The 15,375-nt window shown below is 39.0% G+C and overlaps 1 protein-coding gene across 4 annotated transcripts in view; it reads right to left on the reverse strand.

The window, feature by feature from the left end:
• Window positions 1–15,375, reverse strand: part of MAST2 (microtubule associated serine/threonine kinase 2) — a 161,391-nt gene that overhangs the window by 77,569 nt on the left and 68,447 nt on the right. For all 4 annotated transcript variants that reach the window (XM_084786541.1, XM_084786540.1, XM_084786539.1 and 1 more), the window contains exon 4: window positions 5,059–5,090. In XM_084786541.1, coding sequence (XP_084642667.1) covers window positions 5,059–5,090 — 32 coding nt within the window. The remainder of the gene's footprint in view (window positions 1–5,058; window positions 5,091–15,375) is intronic.

The raw sequence follows: 15,375 nt of genomic DNA on the forward strand, positions 1-15,375 counted from the left end.
TTCAGGCGACCCTGCCTTAAAGGAGAAGGAGAAAGACCAGCTTGGTTTACAAAAAAGTTTCAGGTCAGTCAGGCTACACAGAAAAACTCTATCTCAAAAAACAACAAAAAAGGAGCCATGAAAGATATATTATAGGAAATTCGACTTAGTCTGAATTGTCTAGGGTCTAAGTGTGATGAGGTCAGAAAAGCCTTTCACAATACAATAAAATATTAAGCTGAATTTATATAAAAACTACCGAGGTATACATTGTAGAAAGAGAGGGCTAAGGAGACAGCTCAGTGAGTACACTGTCTACTATGCAAGCATGAAACCTGATCTAGACTGACAGTTCCACATAAAAATGGGACACAGTAGCACCACTACGGGAAAAACACAAACAAAGACACAAAAACAATACACTTCTCCTTCTGACAAACTCGTGAGGACAATAGTACAATCCTTCTAAAACTTTCCATTTGAGGTTATAAGGATACAAAGCAATGAGCAAATTGTAAATCACTCTTCAATGACATCAGTTTCTCTACACTTTTTATAAACTGAGTACTAACTGAGCTGAACCAAAGTATATGTGCAGCCGGTGTTTCCTACTTTGTAGGTTCCCTTTTCTTCCGCCCTTCTCTGCCCCTTTTCTTCTTCCCTTTCAACCCCCTAACACTAACTAGGAGAGAAAAAAGGATAAAGAGGAAAGGGGGTGACTACTTCCTGCTGATTGGGGTATTGAGCTCCTTGGGGCAAGTTTAATCTTCATTGTCAGGACATCTAATTTCGTCTTGTTGTTTATTTATTGTGGACAACTACTTAACAAACAGCAACCAACAGCATCCAACCACTAACCAGCATCCCACACTGCCTCTCAGGGCCCTAGTATTTATATACACTCTGAAAAGTCCCCAGAATTCCAGATGTCCCATGGTTACAGAAACTATCTATAGCTGGCAAAATCATGACTTTGCTAAGAGCATGAGGTAAATCACAGTCAGCTGCTGTGAAGCAGCCTCATAACCCCTGGGATTAAAATGAAAACATATTCCCATAATATTTCTGTATTTTGTTTTTGGCTTTTGCTTTTTTGAGACATGGTTTCTCTGTTATACAGAGTTCTGGCTGTCCTAGACTCTCTATGTAGACCAGGCTGGCTTGGAACTCAGATCTGCTTGCCTCTGCCTCCCGAGTGCTGGGATAAAAGGCGTGCACGACCATGTCCAGCTTTACTTTGTTTTTATTTTTAATTTGTTCACTTTACACAGTGATTGTAGCCTCCCCGCTCCTCCCGCTCCAGCCTTGTCTTCTTCCAGTCCCATCCTCCCTCCCTCTCCCTGTCCCCCATCCCCCCCCACCTATTTTTCAAAGAAACCAAAATTACAAAATTTTCACTATATTCATGTCTTAGGGTTCTTACTTTTCTAGCTTCTTTACTAAAAATGCTATGTAGCACTTTGCCTCTAACAACACACTGCCTAAAAAGCTTTGTCAAGTTCTGTGTATAAAAAAGGTTCCATGGGCTGGGCGTGGTGGCGCACACCTTTAATCCTAGCACTCAGGAGGCAGAGACAGGTGGATCACTGTGAGTTCAAGGCCAGCCTAGTCTACAAAGTGAGTCTGGGACAGCCAAGGCTACACAGAGAAACCCTGTCTTTAAAAAAAAAAAAAGTTCCATGAAGCTTCAGTTGTCTGAGGAGATAACCAGGAACCAAGATCTGGCAACTATTCATTTCAATTCATGTAAGGCAATTAAGATGCTGAGATAACAATTCTTATTTAAAGGTATTTTAAAAACCTGTTAATGGCCAAAGCCCAGATTTGTGTCTCTTATAGTCTAAATATGGCTTATCCCCTACAAAACCAATGTTGAAATGTGATTTCCAAGGTACATTATGGAGGGCTTTCAGAAAATGATTGGGTTACTAAGAATTAATCCTAGCACTAAATTTAGTTACTTCAAAAGGAACAAGGCTGTCACTCCTATGTAAGCTTTTTTCCATGTGACTCTTAGTACTGCTTCTTCCTGGGCTGAGGTGAAGTAGCATAAGTCTACACAGCTAACTGAGCAGAGGTTGGCACGAGTTTTTAAACAAACAAACAAACAACCCAAATTAAAATCCTATTCTTTGTAAATAAGCCAGTCTCAGATATTGCAAGAAGAAGAAGAAGAAGAAGAAGAAGAAGAACAACAACAACAACAACAACAACAACAACAACAACAACAATTCTTTGAAACAGTATTTATGTTTCCTCTTCTTTTCAGGAAAGCAAAACAAGAAAAACAGTAATATCTCAAAGCTAAAGATTTAAAAAGCCAAAAAGCCACTCTGGGCTGGGAAACACAGATCAGTGGGTAAACTGGTCACTGTATAAACATGGATCTGATTCTGACCCTCAAAATTTACACAAAGAAGCCCGGGTTGATGGCCTGCACATTTAAGCACAACAAGTGTAAAATAGACTTCAGGGGCTCGCTGGCCAATAGTCTTGTCTACTGGTGAAGTGCAAGCTCGTCATAAAATTTAAAAAATCTGAATGACACCAAAAGTTGACTGCTGGCCTCCAAATGCACATGCAACTCATGAAGATGCACACATAACTGCTCATACACAATACAAGAATACCTGCCCATACATGTGCTGATATTGATACACAGATATTGTTTCTAGTGAGAAAGTAAAGAACGTCTGCCTTAGCCAACCCTGCAAACCCTTCAAGGCAATGCATCTACTTCAAAGCTCTAGCCAGATCATCTCAGTTGGCTTCCAGCATACAGTGGATTATCAGTGAACATCTACTGAATGATCAGTTGTTTAAATGTCAGTTACTACATCAAACAGCAACAAAACATCTACAGTTAGAATGAACTGTTGTCATGGAGTCTGTTGTACATTTTAATTAACTTCTGTTAAAAAAAAAAACCAAAGTGGCTACTGTCTATAGTTCTCATTCAGCTGCTCCTCCCTCAGCTGTGAACACAGGGCAAACCCAATTCACAATCCTGTCAGAGCCTACCACTTCACCTTTGCTGTACTGACTTCTGAATCACCTTGAATTAAACCAATTCATTTAAAAGGTGTGTGGAGGGGTATATTATCTATCTATCTTACACACACACACACACACACTTAAGGGCTAGCAAGTGGGCCAACAAGTAAAGGTATTTGCCCTCAACACTGACTACCTGAGTTCAAGCCTCAGAACCCACAGGAAGAGAATGGGCTCTCGCTAGTTGTCTTCTGGTCTGCATACATACTGTGGCATAAGCATATTCATCCACACATACATTAAATAAATGTCTTTAGTAATTTAATAAACAATAGCACTGTGCCCACTTAAATGTTTTCATTTAAAAAGTTTCAAACCCCTTGTTTTATCGCAGTTCTATTTCTTTAAAAGTTCCCAAAATTGTATATATGTGTACATGTATGTGTTTTAATAGGTGTGTGTGTATGTACATGCACGTCTGTGTAAGTGTGAACGCACACACATATCTAACAACACATGTGGAGGTCAGTGGACCACCTCCAGTGTTTGACAGAATCACTGTTCACCACTACACATGCTCAGCAAGTCCCCATTTTTCTAGGCCTTCTCTTGCCTTCACCTCTCGTCTCCCACAAGAACCCTGGGATACACATACATGGTACCAAACTCAGCTTTAGATAGGTTTGCAAGACTGGAAATCAGGTCGTGATGCTTCTGTCACAAGCACACTGTCCACTGAGACGTATCCTCAGACTGGTGGTTTCCAAATTTTGATTATTAGTCAACCATAGTAGATGTTGGTATGAGTTTAAGTTTAGTAAAGGTGCATCAAATGATACTTGATGGACCTTAGCATGGCAATTCTTATTCAATGCATTCACGTTCTATAGTTTCTTTCTCTGCACGGCCAGAAATGGAACTGTATACACAAGCCACGCCCCAGTTAAACATACACTGTGCTAATACGGAGAAATTCTCCAACACCAGAGTATGGTTTTAACAACATTCCACAGATTCTAATTAGCCAAATCAGTAATGAATTCCCCCAAGAATTATTTGGGAAAAAGGTAGCAAAATAAGACATTTCTTGAAATTAAGATCCAAGGACAAAAATTACTTTCCAATTTCCACTAACCCTGAATTCAGAATAGAACAGAGGAGGTGACCTATTTCAGTTTGCTCTTTAAATATGGTTACCCTGCTCCAACTTAGAAGAATCCTTCTCCTTAGCGTAGTAATATTGTGTAATACAGACACAAAGAATTTCAGATTTGATGATGATACCCCAACATTCTTAGCTTAATAAATCTACAAAAAGTAAATCCCCAGAAGAATATAATTGTAACAGGTATCTAAGTGACAGCATTTCTACCAAACTGTTAGGCAAATTTTGGGTCAGAGAAGAGGACTTGGTGATGGAGGTTACTGTGGGAAGGATTGTAAGCATTGTCACAGGTGAAAGCAGTCTTGGCGGGCTTTGCCCTTGGACACACCACAGATACTCCCTGAGATTAACCTTGAGATAGACTGGGTGGAGCCATCCTGGGCCTGGAATTCAGGAAGCGACCAGGGGACTCCACCCAGTCTATCTCAAGGTTAATCTCAGGGAGTATCTGTGGTGTGTCCAAGGGCAAAACCCGCCAAGACTGCTTTCACCTGTGACAATGCTTACAATCCTTCCCACAGGTTACTCAGGAAAAAGTGTCTGACCTCATGAGAAACATAAGCAGAAGATAAGATTCTTTTTTTCTTAAATGGATATGAATGTTTTATCTGTGTGTATGTTTATATACCACATGTGTGCCTGAGTATGTCTATTGCCTCTGGAGTTAGAGAAAGGCATCAGATCCCTTAGCCCTCGAATTGTGGGGGGCTGTGAGGCACTGTGTGGGTTCTGGACATTGAACACAGGTCCTCTTCTCTAAATCACTGAGCCATCTATCTTTCCAGCACCCAGAGAACAAGACTCTTAAATGAAATTTATACAATGGATATTAACAATAGATTCTTAAGAAAGTTCATTAACAATAGTTCTTAAGGAGATCATCATAGACAAAATCATAATGGTAAGGGCCATCTACTTACAAGCTGCCTCTCCTTGGAAGGCTCAATTCCTTCTGAAAAACAAAACACATAAACAAGTTAGACAAATAAAGGTGCATTTGAATACTGTGAGCTTGCCTAAATGGTCTAAGAAATTTACAGCATCATCTTAATAATAGCACATTTAAATGTTTCTATTTAGTAATCTTTTCCTTTGCCTGTAAGAGTCTATGAGAGCCAAGTATGGTGGTGCAAGCCTTTTCCTCCTGCAGTCAGGAAAAAGACATGCAGATCTGTGTGAGTTTCAAGCCAGCCTGATCTAAACAGTCACTTCCAGGCCAGCCAGGGATGCACAAGGTTCTGACCATTCACTTGTCCGTACTAGTTCATAAATATTCCTCCATTACACAAATGCTCAGCCATGTTTTACATTCAGAAGAGATTTACTGTTTTGCTAAAATACAGATAACAATAAAATAACAATATAAAACAAAAATTGAGAACTTAAGGACTTCAAAGGCTCTCCATTTCAAATGAATTGCTAAGACTTAAAATGTTGCTTTGAAAGTACTCATTAAGCCAGGGAGAGGATCAGCGTGCAGGCCTGGAGACACCTAGGGATCCGTTCCATGGAGCTGATACCCAGGAGATTTATTCTTATTTCCATTTAACCTTTTTTCTTTCCCTCCTATATAGGACAGCTGGGTTGTATAATAAAGTCTAATTGTTAAGAAACAGAGCCAACAATGAGAACATAAAGTTGGTTGGGTTGGAAGCTGGAAGAACCTAGGAGGAAACTGGGATCAGGAAAGAATATGATTAAAATATACATTAAAAAATGTTTAAATTTTAAAAAACTGTTAAAAAAAGAATTCCTCCCATATCCCCCTGACTAGTCCAGAAACTGAACCTAGGGTCTTGTACATGCTAGTAAGTTATATCCCCAGGTCACAGTTTACTTTTTATTTCACGGCAGGGTCTCATTGAGTTGTCCGTGCCAGCCTTGAACCATTCTGTGGCCCAGGCAGGCTTCAGACTTGCAATCCTCTGCCTCAATCTCCAGAAAGCTAGATTACAGAGCTGAGTCATGTGGAGTAACTAGAACTATAATTCCTTTGTTATTTTATGTGTCTTATTATTATGCATATAGTCTGATTTGTACATAGGCCAATATGTATTTATCCATTCTCAAATATAAGATTATTTTCTTTAATTCTCTTTCTATTCCCCATCAGAACTACACTGCTGTTGGTCAGTGTTCAGCAGGTGGCCTGGGTCCCACGTCCGGACCTTAAGATCAAAGGTCTCAAGGTCCCATTTCTTACTTAGGGGCATCTTGGAGAGCTCAATGTGAGGCCCATGACCTGGGTGACAAGCCAGGTTCCTGGTCTTACTGAGGAGGTGGAAAATGAGTTTTCACCAGTGTTACAGTTTAGATCTTTTAGAATGAGATAGCTGACCATGAGTTGATCAACTAACAATTGACTTGTATTACTTAATTATCCAAAACAGCTTGCAATAGTACTATCAAAGTATTGGAATATACATCCTAGGTTTAACAGATAGATATGATTTTATAGATAAATAAGATAAAATAGATAAGGTCTTCAAAATCCTCAGAGACCTACAGAATATGGCATTTAAAGATGTTTTTATTACTTTAAGGATTCTTTGACAACTCTAACACAGGTTAACTCTTGGCAACAACCAGCCTACCTCAAAGAAGATGATGAGCATCAAAGAAACTCCTTGTGGAGATGGCTTTGAGTATGGCAAAGCAGCCACTGGGCAAAAAAATGTCCTTATTTCTCCCACAGACAGAATTCTGCCTAAAATGGGCAAGCTTAAATGCAGGCAGAGTCGACAGCCAAACTCTGCCAGACAGGGTAAACAAGTCCTCAATAGTTCCTGCTTCATAAATATGTCTGTCAGATATGTTAGGCCAGAAGGCTGAAGATGATGCTCCAACAGTTTTGGGTGACTGCTCAGGCAGCAAACTGTCTCTGTCATTTTTTTTTTTTTCCGTTTTGGAAGCTGCCAACCTACACTTCCTGTTTACTCAGGTAGGTAAATTTATTCCTTCTCAAGTCTGCTGGGGTTGAAGACTAGATAGTTTTAAAATTAAGCTTACTTGTTTAGGAGTTAAGAAGATACTTTTAGATCTAGATAAATAGGAGCTTTGATAGATATTGACTTAGGTTCAAAACTTTTGACTCACCAAGTTAGAATAGATAATATTTTCTTCAAGGTTGCCAAATACAATTAGACATTGTGTATGTAAGTCCTACCTACTGGTTTTTATAATTTTTCATACTTGTTCTTACTATTTATTTTTAAAACTGGCCTTTTTATTTACACAGAAAGGGGGAATTGTTGGAGGTTGGCCTGGTATATATTGATGCTAATTACAGCTTGCTGTCTCTGTGTCCCCACCTGTACCTTGCCTAAGAGCATAACCTGTTTGACCAATAAAAGGCCATCACACCTGGGCAGGGCAAATGGAATAGGCGTGGCTAAGGTTCCAGGACTTGGGGAGACAGAGAGAATCTTGGGTGGGAGAGGGAAGGAGAAGAAGGCTGGGCCATGGTTAGGTGGAGGTGAAGCACATGGCCAGCATGGATGGAGACTTGGCCCAGATGATGATAATTAGCAAGTATTTGGGATTATGGATGGGAAGTAGCTTGATAGAAATTATTAGGGGCAGGCATCCCATACCTGCCCCACAATGGGAAGTAGTTTAGAGGATTAATATCTGCCCTGCCCCAGGTTAACTAAGGCTATTTAAGGAGAGGAGAGGAGAGGAGAGGAGAGGAGAGGGGAGGGGAGGGGAGGGGAGGGGAGGGGAGGGGAGGGGAGGGGAGGGGAGGGGAGGGGAGGGGAGGAGAGGAGAGGAAGAGAGAGAGAGAGAGAGAGGCGTGCGGGGGGGGGGGGGGGGAGAAGAGAGAGAATATATGAGATGGCTAGTATCAGACAGCAGTGGAGCCTCAGGAGCTCCACAAGCCTGAACTGATATCAGTGTTACAACCCTTTCTGCCCTGCTAAGCAGAGGAAGTAGGTGGAAGCCCAAAACCAACCCCTCCGAAAGGCAGGTCCAGTGAGATGCAGGCCCAAAGTGCTTCACCACAGGTCCCACCTAGCTAGCAGCAACAAAGTGCGTGTCAAGGTAGTTCCACCATCACTGACTGAACACCGGGCGCCCAGAGGTGATTCTTCCCCAGAATAAATGGAGTCTCAGGCAGTCACAGTTAAGGAATGGCAAGCAAGAGCAAGCGAGCAAGATGTCCAGCATTTATTTATAAACCTTGGGCAGTGGGGAGGGGTTTGTGGAAGAATGTGTCTGATTCGCTTGGGCTAAGGGTGCCAGAATACTTAATCTACATGCAGTGGCACAGTACCTCATTTACATGCAGTAGCTGGGGTCCTATCACAAGAAGGAAAACAAAGTATTTAATTATCCTAAGGATAAGGGAATAACTTCTAAGTCCTATTAAAGGTCATTTGCTGAGGCTAGGATCTCCTTAGCATATGGTGAAGTACTTCCAGGAATTCCCTGTGCTTGCTGAGTAAGTTCCTTATCAGGAAGGGGCCTGGCCTGTAATCTTCCTTAAAGGCTATGTTTGAGGGCTCCTTACAAATCTGGGGTTACCAGATCAGGTGGAGTGGGAACCCCACTGAAAAAAGGGAGTCCCCCATTATAGACCAAGCACAAAACAGTTATCTGGAGACATCAGACTTCAACCTTATCCAACAGAGTTCCATACACTCCTATTAAAAAAAATCTTGTATTTATTTCCTAGGATACATCTACAAAACATTTCTTTTTTAAAATTTATTTATTATGTATACAATGTTGTGTTTTGCCTATACAGCTGCACACCAGGACACCAGATCTCACTGTTGAAGGTTGTGAGCCACCATGTGGTTGCTGGGAATTGAACTCAGGACCTCTGGAAAATCAGCCAGTGCTCTTAACCACTGAGTCATCTCTCCAGCCCTACCAAACATTTCTTATACTGGGCAAAGTGCTGCAAACTTATAATATCAGCATTGGAAATGTAGAGGCAGGAGGAGTAGAGTTCAAAGTAACCCTCAGATACATAGTAAATCTGAGGTCAACATGGGCTACATCAGATCCTATCTAAAAAAAAAAAAAAAGAAAGGAAAAAAAAGGGTTTCTTAGAAATAATTACCCACTCAGATGTGGTATTGTTAAGTCATAAAGTATCAGTATTACAAATTTTCCCAAAGAATCACTGGACAAATAACCCTCCACTTCCAACACATTGCACATTCTTCATTCTCCGACTTAGTTCTAATCCTAAACACTTCTAACTACTTGCCTATATAATATCTCAAGGCTAAAACTTCCAATAATCAACTTTTTTTAAAAAATCAAGCCAGATTCTACCCCTAAGTCTTTCATCCCATCTCAGGTAATGTAACTGTATGTACTACCAAGAGAAAACATAAAGTGTTCTACATATTGGTATGGGAAATAATTGTTTGAAATAATGTCATGCTCAGTTCCCCGTGATGCTCTAAAACTCAGGACCACTGATCCTCCCACCTCAGCCTCTCAAGTTGTGGGGACTAAAAGTACATGCCACGCCTTCCTAGGTAGGGGAATATTTGAATGAGATATAACAACAGAAAATTATACACAAATGGGATATCAAATTTAAAAGATTCTTTACAAAAAAAGCAACAGAGTAAATTAACAGCCTGGCCTTTACTACCATCCTGCAAATGAGAGCAGTCATAATCTCTATATCTGACAAAGAGTGCATAATGAACTCAACATAAAAAATGCCAAATATTATTATAATCTGAATTAAAACAAATAGGTACCACTTGAAAAAACTGCAATGATTGATTTCATCAACTTGATACAACCTAGCATTACCTGGGAACTGAATCTCAATAAAGGTTGAGTTGGCCTATGGGCAGGTCTGAGGGATTTTCTTGATTACTTTAATATGGGGAGAACCAGCTTCTGTGGTTCTGCATCATTCCCTGAGTCTGAGTTCCGTACTGTATAGCAAGCAGCCAATGAAGCGAGCTAAGTAAAAAGCATGAATCAATTGACTTCTCTCTGTTCTCGATGACAGACATAGATGTAAGTCCTGCCACTTTTTCCCTAACTCTAACCTGTAATTGTTATCTAAATTAAGCCCTTTCAGGCTGGAGAGAAGGCTCAGTGGTTAAGAGCACTGCCTGCTTTTCCAAAGGACCTGGGTTCAATTCCCAGCACCCACATGGCAACTCACAACTGTCTGTAACTTTAAGATCTGACACCCTCACACATAAATTAAAATTAAATTTTAAAATTTTTAAAAAATAAAATAAATTAAGCCTTTCTTTCTAAAGTTGCTTCTGGTCATGTTACTACACTAAATAACATCACAGTAGCAGAAAACTAAAATAAAAGACTTACAAATGGCCAACAAATGCATGAGAAATTTTACAATATTATTATTAGAGGCAAATAAAATCAGTCTTTAGTTAACACTCAATTACCAAAAACCAAAAACCAACAACCCAGCTGCTATTAAGAATGTTGAGCAGGGTAAACTCTTAAATATTGTTCATATGAATATAAATTAGTACAGCCACTGGAAAACATTATAATGTCCCCTCCAAAAATTAATTAAAAGTAGAACCATAGGCCGGGTGGTGGTGGCGCACGCCTTTAATCCCAGCACTTGGGAGGCAGAGGCAGGTGGATCGCTGTGAGTTTGGGGTCAGCCTGGTCTACAAAGTGAGTCCAGGACAGTCAAAGCTACACAGAGAAACCCTGTCTCGAACAACAAAACAAAACAAAACAAAACAAAACAAAACAAAACAAATGTAGAGGCAGCATATGCTCCAGCAATCCCATTTCTGGGTATGTAGCATCCAAAGGATACAAAATCAGTATGTGAAATGGTATCCGCAGTCTGGTGAGAACGGCTTCAGATGCTAAAAGCACAACCCTGGCCACATTATTTTAATTCCTAAAACCCATACAATAGCCAAAACATATATCAAACTAAGTGTCTTTTTTTTTTTTAACAGGTTTTCTCTGTGTAGTCTTGGCTATCCTAGACTTGCTTTGTAGACCAGGCTGGCCTCGAACTCACAGCAATCCTCCTGCTTCTGTCTCTGCCTCCCATGTGCTGGGATTAAAGGCGTGTGGCACCACGTCCAGCTCAACCTAAGTATCAATCAACAGAAAATGGATAAAGAAAATGCAATCACAAACACATACAAACCATACAAAGAAACACTATTGAGTTATGAAAACTGAAAATCCTGTCACTTGTGACAACAAATCATGCTAGCTGAAATAAGCCAGACATAGAAACATAGTGATTTTACACGTGCAAAATCTAAAAATGCAAAGTTTATCAAGTAAAGAGAAGAACAGTGGTTATCACAGGTTTAAAAAGAGAGGGGAGAAGAGACTGAGCTACAGTTATAGAAAAGTTTATTTGTTCTGTTTCAGAAATGGTGGTAGTGAATAATTATAAACGGGTATATAGCCAATAATCTTGAATTGTGTAATTCAAAATAATTACAGAAGTATTTTTAAGATTTATTGTGTGTGTGTGTGTGTGTGTGTGTACACCCACGCAGATGCCTCAGCAGACAGAAGGCATCACCAGAAGCTGTGGAGCTAGAGTTACAGGAAGTTGCGAGTCACTTGATGTGGGTACTAGGAACCAAACTCTGAGACTCTGAAAGAGCAACAAGTGCTCTTAACCACTGAGCCACCTAAGATTTTTAATTTTCTCATTACAAAGAAATGGTATGTATTTATATAATGTATAATGAATAACCTAATATTCTAGATTGATTGCCACGTAATGTATAAATGAGAGGGGGCTGCTCGTAGACAGGGTCTTACTATAGTTCCTGCTGTGCTGGAGCTCACACTGTAGACCAGGTTGGCCTCAAACTCCACCTGCCTCTCTCTGCCTCCCAGTACTGGGATTAAAGGTGTGTGCCACCACCCCAGGCACATTTAGTATTCTTAAATATGCACACTTATAACCTATCAATTAAAAAGGTAAAATATTAAATAACTATTGCCAAATAATTTTTATTTTATTACTAATAAAATATTAAATAATTATTGTACGTTATAATCATTGAAAACATTTTCTCAATCTTTGCACTCATCAAATTGTTGCCATGGAAAGTTTTGGTTTTGTCTATTCAAAATGTATCAGACTTTTCTTTATATTACAATCTTTTGTATATGCAAGAAACCAATTCTCTATCTAAGACATGAAGATATACCTAGTCTGTTAATATCTTGAAACATTTTGAAATATGAAAGATAGAAATGCCATTCTATTTGTTTCTATAAGAAAATCAATTACCCTCAAATGTTCCAATTTTTAAGTGACACGCAGCATCACACATCATGTGCAGGAATCTGGCTATCTCACTGGGCTGTCGGACACTGCTACACCGCATGGTTCAAGTGCTATAATCTGGCTTTACATGTTTATACTAATAAGGCAATGTCCATCCTACCTCTTTATTACTAATCAAAATTATAGGAGCTCCTCTTAAGGCTCAGCTCTTGCATATACACTTTCAAATTACCTTGTAGACATATACTTTGATTGACAACATGCTCAATCTAAAGGTGACCTTGACAGAGCTCAAATATTTACAACACAGAGAGTGCTTAACAAAGAACATATTAAATTGTTGTTTAGATTTTTTTCAATATGTATAACATTTATTTGTTCTTTGATAGCTTGTGGCAGTGGGAGGGTCTGCCATCATCATCCTAGCTCAACAACTACTGTTTAATAAAATTTGCTTCATACCTGCCAGATAAATATTATATAAATCCTGTTGGTTTCAGGTTAGTGTATATATATGTAGCAATTATAGTATCTTTTTACAAGTTATAATTAACTTGTGTTGCATTCCATTATACCACCAATAGCAACAAACAAATAAGCAAGTGTGTGTATCCTTGTGTTATATGTAATACTTATGTATAGAACCCAAATGGTACAACTAATGTTTCTTATATTTGCTTTCTTATTACATATCTACTCATCTGTTAATACATCTTGCAGTAGATTGTAAACTTCTATACCCATAGCAAGTATTTATTAGCAAAGTTCAGTAAGTGCCTATGATTCTGTGCCTCATCAACATACAAATAGTGACCTTAACAAATGTTAAATATGTCAATCAGTTACTTTGATAAATGCACACACTCAGATAACAACTGAAATGTTTGTTTGTTTGTTTGTTTGTTTGTTTGTTTGTGACAGGGTCTCTCTGTGTAGCCTTGGCTGTCCTGGACTCACTTTGTAGACCAGGCTGGCCTTGAACCCTCAGTGATCCACCTGCCTCTGCCTCCCAAGTGCTGGGATTAAAGGCGTGCACCACCACACTATGCTATAACTAAAATTTCTATTAAAATGCAGAACAAATCTATCAAATCAGAAAGTTCTGTCATGTCTTTTCTTGGTAAATAACCATCCCCAACATTCCTCTGCTCAAAGAGAAGACTTTCCTACTACAGCTATTTTTACTGTAGACCCTGTCCTGCCTGCGTGGACATTCTGTATGAATGGACTATGACACGCCTCCTTGCCCTGCAGGACCTTACTGTGTAACCCAGTGTCTTGCACTCCTCCTCTGCACACCCCAGCTTCTCGGTGTAGGAAGTTTTTTTGTAGGGTTTTGTATCGCACTTAGCACAGTGTATTATCTATGTTGCTGCATATAATAGTAACAAATTATACTGCTTTCTCTTTCTGATAGACATTTGAGTTATTCCCAGTTTGGGTCTATTTGACAAATGTTTTCATAAATTATGTTTTGTCTCAGGAAAATATATAAGAATGTGGAATTAGTTGGTTATATAGGTGAGGTTTTATATGAGACTAGGAGTATTTTTAAAGTGACTCAAACATGTAATATTCTCATTAACAATGCATGAGGTTTTAAAAAAAGATTTATTTATAACGTATACAGTGTTTTGCCTGCATGTACTCCTGCACACCAGAAGGGGGCACCAGATCTCATTAAAGATGGTTGGGAGCCACCATGTGGTTGCTGGGAATTGAACTCAGGACCTTTGGAAGAGTAGGCAGTGCTCTTAACCTCTGCGCCATCTCTCCAGCACCAACAATGCATGAATGTTAACTGTTCTATATCCTAGCTAAAACCTGCTGTACTTACATTACTAATGTAAGAATGTTAAATGTTGACTATTTTATATTCATGCCAATAAAATATATAGTCCTATACACTTCAGCTACTCTTACATATCTATTAGATATAGAATGGTATCTGACTGTGGCTGGTTCTACAAGGCATCTTCTTTTCATGTGTTAATAATTAGTCATCAGTACATATGTAAAGTATTTTAAAATTGTTTCCTTGTATAGTAGATACAGGCTTTTTGTCATATATGTTTTGCCATTATATTATGACTCTACTATGATTAAACCAGGATTTTAATGTAATTTTCTCTTGCATGCCACCACAGCTTTCCCTAAACATGTGCTATACTAATCTCTTCAATGGTTCTCAATTCAACCAACTAGTAATTAAGATTAAACATCATATAGCCAGGCATAGTGACAGTCACACACTTGTAACTTTAGCACTTAAGAAATCAAGGCAGGAGGAATGCAAATTTGAAGCTGGTCTGGATTACATAGAAGATTCCAGACCAGCCTAAACAAAACAAGGTTGGAAAAAGAAAAGAGAAGGAAGGAGTTAAAACAAAATAACAAAAATGCTACCAGATGAGGTGAATTCATTATCATAACTACTTTGTAAATTCTTCAGAATTTTACTGTATAAGCAATCTTGTTTTCTATGAAGACTGAGTATTGTGCATCTTTCTACTTTTGGTAATTGCTATAAAATGAATATGACTGCAGACATCTTGCATTGTTTCTCATTTAATCTCAGAGAGAGTATTCAATTATGTTGCCACTAAATATTAAGATAGCTAGAAGTTTTTCAAAACAAAACCGCATCATTTGCTTAGAAATGTTTGTCATTTCAGAGGTAGAATTTTCCTGTACAGGCCAGCTTCCTGCTCCCCAAGTCTCCTAACTACCAGGATTCTAGGTTTGCATCATGTCTTGCTTATACCTTGATTTTGATAATGCAGAATAGTATCTAGCTTCTTTTTTATAAGATCTGTCACATTTTGCATTATAATTATGCTGGTTTCCCTATTGTCTGAATGAACTTGTATAAAATGTATTTGTTAAATTATAACTGTTCTCACAAACAAAACTACCATGCGATAAGGTCCTGTGGCAAGCAAGTGAGCTTCCTGGAGGCAGCCCACTGTTTTTTGCACAGCTGATAAATGGGTGAGAC

The sequence above is a fragment of the Acomys minous genome (assembly GCF_964271855.1).
Source record: "Acomys minous genome assembly, chromosome: 6".
Lineage (NCBI taxonomy): Eukaryota > Metazoa > Chordata > Mammalia > Rodentia > Muridae > Acomys > Acomys minous.